The sequence below is a fragment of the Zeus faber genome (genome assembly GCF_960531495.2).
Source record: "Zeus faber genome assembly, chromosome: 14".
NCBI classification, from domain to species: domain Eukaryota; kingdom Metazoa; phylum Chordata; class Actinopteri; order Zeiformes; family Zeidae; genus Zeus; species Zeus faber.
This window is the reverse complement of record NC_137200.1, coordinates 27,577,111-27,584,768: the sequence shown is the minus strand read 5'-3', so window position 1 is coordinate 27,584,768 and position 7,658 is coordinate 27,577,111. Positions and strand designations below refer to the sequence as shown.

Below are 7,658 nucleotides of genomic sequence, written 5' to 3'. Positions count from 1 at the left end.
AATAAAAAGCAATTCACAAATCTGTATCCATAATGTGCTGGGCCCTGGAATCAGACGTGCTCGCCCTGACCTGTGATCCGGTCTGTGTGTGTGTGTGCGCGCGTGTGGGTGTGTTCTCCGTGCCTTCGAACAAATTAATTTGTGCCCTCAAGTGAATGTATATGTGTATATTCACTTGAATGAATTCATTCCCGGGCACGAAATCCCTCGTCGGTGGCAAGACCGCCAATGAATATTTCGGGGGCACGAAAGAGCCCCGTCTGTCCTCGCTTCTAGGGGTCACCTCCCGGGCCCCGCATGACACAGACTGGCGGCCGCACTCATTTTCTCAACCTCTTTTCCCTTCGTCGCTGCATTTACTCTGCAGACGTTTGTGAGCTGCGCCACCAAGAATTGCCCCCCCACCACCACAAACCGCCGCCTCCGTGGTGGCCGCTGGGCGGCGCATTGGCGGCGCTGAACTCGCACCCCGTCAGCGGCAAAAAAAAAAGAAAGAAAGAAAAAGACCAAAAAAAAGCCGCCGAAGAAGAAGACGCGACGGGAGCCGCGGAAGGACAGACGGTGGAAGCGCTTCGCTCGTCTGCGGCAAAGTCACTCCGCGAACAATGCTGAGCAGCGTCCGCAGCGTTTTGAGAGGCTGCGCCCGACGAAACGTACGTGTTGTCACTCGAGGCTCGACGTGTCCGCGTCGGTACTGACTTTAACTTCCATTTGAGATGGTGGTGACGGTTCTGACCTTGCCCCGGTCGGGCCGGGCTGGTAGCTCGGCTAGCATAGCAGGGCACCGGTGTGGGTGTATTGACAAGGGCACGAGCTTTCGCGACTCTTACTTTTTATTTTATTTTATTTTATTCTAAATCAAAATAAATCTTTTCGTCGCATCCGGAGCAATATTTGAATTTACTATTTGTGTTATTTGCTTTAGATACGAATCGAAGTGGGTGTCAGTGTGGTGTTGACAGGTTTCAGTCTGCTCGGGCTGGGCGATATTTACAAGTCTCGATCGACACCGAAATGTCGATTACTGGACAACGTTCTGGTTGATGGCTGTTGGTCCTTCCGTGAGATATTAACGCACAGGATCAACTGGAGAGACATTCAGAAGCGCTCATGAATAGTGTGGATATAATAACCAAGGAAGTAGGGGCTTTGGTTAGAACAGTCTGTTATGAAGTTCAGAAAATTACAATTGTTTGCTGCAATGATTAAAGGCGACATTTGACTATTGCAGCATTAGAATAACCAAAATCCCGGCGAGATCAATATTATTTGGATTTATTGCCCATCCCTAGTCTTTACTGCAGTACTATTTTTGTTTACTTCTATTCTGTACTATCTTTGTCTCAAGTCGTACTATTGCTCCTCCTCAGGGGGCGGCGGCGGTGGTGTCAGCACGCACGTATGCTGACTTCACTCCACAGGCTTCGTTTGAAATTAAGGTAAGCTTCATACACAAGTGTTTTTATATTGGGCCGCATTTACCAAATCTAAGTTGAGTGTATGATTTCTCGTAGAAATGCGATCTCCATAAATTGGATGAAGCCCCAGCCACAGAGGTTGTTATGACGCGGGAGGAGGGTCTGAAGTACTACCGCACCATGCAGACCATGAGGCGCATGGAGCTGAAGGCCGACCAGCTCTACAAGCAGAAGATCATCAGAGGGTTCTGCCACTTGTATGATGGACAGGTGCAGCTGGTTAACAGTTTCTATGTTTGAGGAGCCTTATTCTAATATGGCTATATACCATTGGAATTGGTGACCTTTAATGATGGAAATCTTTACATGCCATGACGGTAAACCCAGCTGAATGTACTTATTGAACTTGAGAGCTCATTTTGGGGGCCTTCTCACCTAAAAGCAGCTGTTGAAATTTGGTAGGGTGGGTGTAGTTTTCCGCTAAAGCTTAATTGTTCTTCTTTGGTAGGAAATTCAGAACACGTGGGTCTACGCAGTCAAGTCAAGTATATTTCTATAGCCCTTAATAACCGTACAGTCTCAAGGGGCTTCACAGGCTTCACATTTCACATAGAAATCAACAGCACCCACTAATCTTAACCCCAACCAGGTAAGGGAAAACTCCCAAACAAAACCCTGGGGGGGGCTGAGAAGGTGCCACAGAAAGAGGAATCCCCCTTCCAGGATGACAGGCTGCAGCGGGAGCCAAGTGGGCAACATTAATAGTATTATACAGTATGACTCCACGGTCAAATGAACTGTCTGATTTACCCCGATAGGAAGCGTGTGCGGTTGGTATCGAAGCAGGAATAAATTTGTCAGACCACCTGATCACTGCATACCGTGCCCACGGCTACACCTACACAAGGGGTGGCACTGTGAGAGAAATCATGGCCGAGCTCACCGGTAAGTTTTTGGTGTCAAAATATCAATGACATACCAAGTGTCTGGTCTAAAATGAGAATTTTTTTGGGGGCTATTTTCCTCCCTTTACTTTGTATTGAAAATAATTTGTGCCACATTTAAATGTACTCATTGCGGTGGAACATGTGAAACGCAATGCACGCACGACATTGCTTTTCTTGGGGTTCTGTGGAAACGTATCAAAAGCAAAGCCTTTAGTTGTTTTTTTCACGTTGTTTGAACTTGATACTGAAACACAATGAGTGGGGATTTGAATAAATCTCAGAATTGTATAAAACCACCTCGAAAGTCAATCCATTCAGCATGGTGCCCTTTAATCTGACGAGACATTGTCCATAAGCCCATCCGCCTGGTTTTTCAGTTAATTTTGATGTAATAAATAAATAAAAAAGTCGGACAAATGTACCCGAAATGTTAGGCAGACGATTTGTTGTATGAGGCTCTGAATGGATTTCATTCTACATGACTAGTTCCTAACCCTCTCCACCCAATTCAGTAGATGACTGACTACAATTGATGAAACACTGCGTACAATAGGGGCCACTTGGAGAGGGCAGCTGGTTGTTTTAGTTGTTTGTATATTTGTTTGCCTTCACTTGTCATTTACCGACCTTTCTCTTGTTTTTGTTTTTTTCTTTAGGCAGAAGAGGAGGTATTGCAAAGGGTAAAGGGGGATCCATGCACATGTACACCAAAAACTTCTATGGGGGAAATGGTATTGTTGGCGCTCAGGTAATTGACTTAATTGTTCGGGTTGGCCTTTGTTGAGTTGCTCATGCCTTCTGAACGACTTCATAATTTAATAATTCACAATAAGCTTTACAGTTGGAGTCTTGTAGTGGGAAAATGGCGAGGGTTGACAAAGTTTCAAGTTTAAGCACAGGTGCATTATAACACGTCTGTTGTGTAATATTTACTCCACTGGACTTGAGTGGACTTTTTATATGTGGCAGTTATTGTTTAGCTCTGCGATTTCAAATGGATATATTGCCGGTGTTCAATGCAGAGGGTTTGTAAAGAGTAATGTTGGACGTTGCCGCTTTCCCTCAGGTTCCCCTCGGGGCGGGTGTGGCCCTCGCCTGCAAGTATCAGGGGAAGAATGAGTTGTGTGTGTGTCTGTACGGTGACGGTGCAGCCAACCAGGTAGGACACGGTCGTTACATTTGCTTTTTCTTTTATGTTTTTATTTTTATTGCCGTGCAGTCATTCTCAAACAACTGTTCAGTTCAATGTTTTTGGGCTATTTAGGAAAGGGTGATAGAACAATGTCTCGTGGTGTCTTTATTGCCCAGGGCCAGATCTTTGAAACCTACAATATGGCGTCTCTCTGGAAGTTGCCCGTCATCTTCATCTGTGAGAACAACAAGTACGGCATGGGCACCTCAGTGGAGCGAGCTGCAGCCAGCACCGACTACTACAAGAGGGGAGACTTCATTCCCGGTCTCAGGGTGCGGCTCACTTTACTTTCTCCTGTGGCGCGTGAAATAACGCCGGTGACTTAGCAGAGTCGACGGATTCTTAGTTATAGTGTGAGGTGCGTCTTCACTTCCACACTCTCAATTTCAACACTTTATAGTTGTTGTACTGCTGTGAGCCATTCAGCCTCTCCTCAGCACATCACAACAGTAGTATATGAAATCGAGAGAGTGAAATGGATTCATTTCCTGTGCACAATACCAGTCCAGGAATTTCGCCTCGACAAGACAAAAAGGTGTCTTATCCTGATTGCCAAATGCCTGCAGCCCCAGAAGAGATGTTAGATATTAATAATAACTAACTATGTCTTGTTGGGAAAGTGCCAGTCTGCGCCAAACATAAGCGTGACAAAGGGGGAATAAATGACCCCTAGTCAGCACATACTAACCAGGGCTAATTCAACTTGATGAGAAGCTATTCAAGGGTTAATGGAGATTTGAATATGATGTCAAAATGAATTTCAGAACTCGCATGACATATAAAAGGTGGTTTGTTGTTTAAAAGATGCAGTGATGTAAGAATTGTTAATTTGAATACATTTTTACCTTTGGAGGGACACCTCAAATGCCGGGTACAGTAATGCATCTTCGACAACAAACATCAAATTCTACAAACAAGGCCACTGTTATTTGGGTTTTTAAAAGTATCATTGCTCTTTCATGGAGCAAACTCCAAAGGGTTAATGAAATATGTTGTCATATTGTCTTCAGGTGGATGGAATGGACATCCTCTGTGTGAGGGAGGCCACGAGATACGCAGCAGATCACTGCCGTTCTGGAAAGGTGAGAGGGCTGATTGGATTGTTTGACATTCTGAAATAAATAGTTTAGCTTGTTCATTTAATGTGTTTTACATGGAAAATATTTTTAATTTTTCAACAATTATTATTTTTTTTTTTAACAATTCCATCAATCCTCAGGGTCCGATGCTCATGGAGCTGCAGACCTACCGCTACCACGGACACAGCATGAGCGATCCTGGCGTCAGGTAAGCGCACACATTTGTTATAAAGGTAGTTAATTTATCCTTCCTGTGCAGGTTGTTTCTGATTAATATTGTATTTTAGACACTATTATTATTACTAAATGTCACTAATTTTTTTTTTTTGTTATTATTATTATTATTATTATTATTATAGTTATTTGTAATATTTTTATAATTATCATAATAATTATTATTAATAATAATAATAATAATAATAATAATAATGACCCAGGAACCTTCTCTTTACCTTTCTGCTGCCCTTTGCTGTGCACCCTAGCACTCCTCTCCACACTCCCTCCTTCCTGTGCTAGTGGCCCACAGCCTAGTGATGGACTGAGGGATCCTATAATACTGATAGAGGCTTTTGGGCATGGTGGTTCTGTGTGGAGCCTGCATGTTCACGTGGGTTTCCTCCGGGTATCTACCTTTTAGACATGTGATGTTAGCGCGTCCCTCCCACGTTCCTACCCCGCCGTCTCTTCCTGTTGCAGCTACCGCACGCGTGAGGAGATCCAGGAGGTGCGCAGCAAGAGCGACCCCATCTCCATGCTCAAGGACCGGATGCTCAGCAACAACATGGCCAGCGTGGAGGAGCTGAAGGTAGCCCCGGACTCACTCTCTTTTCAATGCAGGGACGCAGCCAAGGTCGTTGCCTTTTTTTTTTTTTTTTGTCTTTTCGTTTTCCCCCCAACAATGCAGGATAAACACGGGTGGTTTGTTAACCCCTGAGGATGTCTTGAGTCAGAATTATACGTCAGCCATTGACATTTTTAATTGTTGTCGTCGAGCGGAGAGAGTCGATATGTGATGGTTCTGTTGTCGAGACAACTCGGGGATGAATCCGAGGTTGCTCCGTTAAATGCTGTTCTCGCCATGTACAGATGTTTACTTCTGACTTCTTGCGTTAATAGAGAATCAGTCGATAAATAGCGACGGCTGTTCCGCCGGATGACCTCCCTCCCTTAAACGCTCTCGCGTCCGCGCAGGAGATCGACGTGGAGGTGAGGAAGGAGATCGAAGACGCCTCCCAGTTTGCCACCACCGACCCCGAGCCGCCGCTGGACGACCTGTGCAACCACATCTTCTCCAACGAGCCGCCCATGGAGGTGCGCGGCACCAACCCCTGGACCAAGCTCAAGTCCGTCAGCTAGAGTCCACCCTCCCCTCCCTCCCTCCCTCCCTCGCCTGGTTCCCAACTCCTTTATTATTATTTTTTTTTTTTCTCTCTCTTCTTTTTAACACTCTCAAATCACGCCGCCTCTTCTCAGTCCCAAACGTCCTCGACCGTGTCCCAGACGGTCGAGCTGCCGCCTCCAGGGCCAAACGCGTCGGCGCAAGTTCTCAATTAAGCAGTTTCCACGTCAGTGATTCAACATTGGCGCTGAACACTGATGTGGCGAGGGCCCCGCGCACAGAGCTTTCCTCAGGTGGGTCAGGGTTAGTTTGACGTCAGCAGAAAAATGGTTAAAAATTTATTTCTTAAGAACATTTGGGCGGACAACGATCATACATGCCTCGTTGAGCTTCAGTCATACTCACTCTCGTCACCTTTGCTCCTCGTTAAATTTGGTTGGAAAAGGCGGCACGGTAAAAAGAGACTTGGGTTTGCTGGAGACTCTTGTCAAAATGAGACAATGTCCGTTTTGTTTATCTTGCCAAATTGAAATATGTGCCTATAGAATCTGGTGCTGCTTTTCCTACCCTGCTACGTCCCTGTGCTGACCACCATCCTTCTCCAGCTGTCAAGAGTTGATGACACATGTTGATTGGGTGTGTACATGTTATATGTGGATACACGGGTGGTGCTCAGTGTTCCGCCTGCAGTGTTTCCATGTAAATTATGTATCCCATTGGAAAAAAATATATATATATAATTATAATCCGGTAAACACATTTTGTATTTTTGGGAGTCATGCTTTTTTATGCACATGACTGTGTTTCTAAAAATGCCCCACTCTAAAATGGAGGGTTATATCTGACACATTTATTTATTGCTAAATTGTTGTTAAATTATTTTTCACTGAACATAACAGCACTGGTGCTTGTTGAGAGGGTCGTACAGGGACTCCGAAACACTCTTTTCATGACATTTTCTCTTGGCTTAGTACATTTAACATTGTGGTGGGAAAATATCTCTCCACCAGGATGACACAAGGAACAACTCATTCAAACCTCTTTTGTTGAATGAGCCATGTTAAGACTCCTTTGCCGTGGTTGCGAAATGGCAACCGTGGTAAAGGAGCAAGACTTTTAATTGAATAAATACGCTTTAAAGAATTAAGAATGCCGGGGTCTTCCTTTGAACGGGCGCCAGGCAAGACGTACGGTCTTTGTAATGGTGAACTGTTACATGTCAGATGAGAGATTGTAAACGCAAAATGATGCATAGAAACCATGTTTTTATGTATGTATACCCACAATAAAAAAAGACTGGAAGGTGTACGCTGTGTACTTGTGTTTAATGTCCCTGGTAAGTGAATTCAGTCATTTGTTACAGGTAAATATGTGAGAAAGTAATTGCTGAAAAGATTGAACGAACTGTTTCTCACCATTTTTGTGGTTTATTTTTGGGGCGGGGCTAAATCAGGACTGGATGACTTGGAGCGCTCATACTGTACTTGGCATGTCCCCTCCCCCTAACACAATATAAACACCAGGTCGGACGGTGAAATGAGCTGAGCTAAGCTAACGGCCCGAAGTTTGGGATATAACGATGTTTTGGGAATAAACAAACACCCAGCACGTGTTTTAAATCATAAAGAGGCAAACATGTCCAATCGTTGACAAGATGAGGAACGTTCAAAGTTCTTCATTTGT

The 7,658-nt window shown here is 44.7% G+C and overlaps 1 protein-coding gene across 1 annotated transcript; it reads left to right on the top strand.

Annotated features, from left to right (window-relative positions):
* The first annotated feature begins 495 nt into the window (after window positions 1-495).
* On the top strand, window positions 496-7,281 carry LOC307240262 (pyruvate dehydrogenase E1 component subunit alpha, mitochondrial-like). The gene is made up of 11 exons (XM_080013987.1): window positions 496-653; window positions 1,371-1,439; window positions 1,515-1,688; window positions 2,237-2,363; window positions 3,022-3,113; window positions 3,432-3,524; window positions 3,674-3,829; window positions 4,568-4,639; window positions 4,777-4,844; window positions 5,333-5,441; window positions 5,828-7,281. The coding sequence occupies exons 1-11, from the start codon at window positions 606-608 to the stop codon at window positions 5,990-5,992; spliced, it is 1,173 nt and encodes a 390-aa protein (XP_079870113.1). The 5' UTR covers window positions 496-605; the 3' UTR covers window positions 5,993-7,281.
* The last annotated feature ends 377 nt before the right edge of the window (window positions 7,282-7,658 follow it).

What these genes read in the sequence shown, in the direction of transcription:
- LOC307240262 (XM_080013987.1), top strand. Translation starts at nt 606, where the DNA reads ATGCTGAGCAGCGTCCGCAGCGTTTTGAGAGGCTGCGCCCGACGAAAC. An exon ending in AGGCTTCGTTTGAAATTAAG is followed by an intron (nt 1,440 to 1,514) that starts GTAAGCTTCATA and finishes GATTTCTCGTAG; the next exon opens with AAATGCGATCTCCATAAATT. An exon ending in ACTTCATTCCCGGTCTCAGG is followed by an intron (nt 3,830 to 4,567) that starts GTGCGGCTCACT and finishes TATTGTCTTCAG; the next exon opens with GTGGATGGAATGGACATCCT.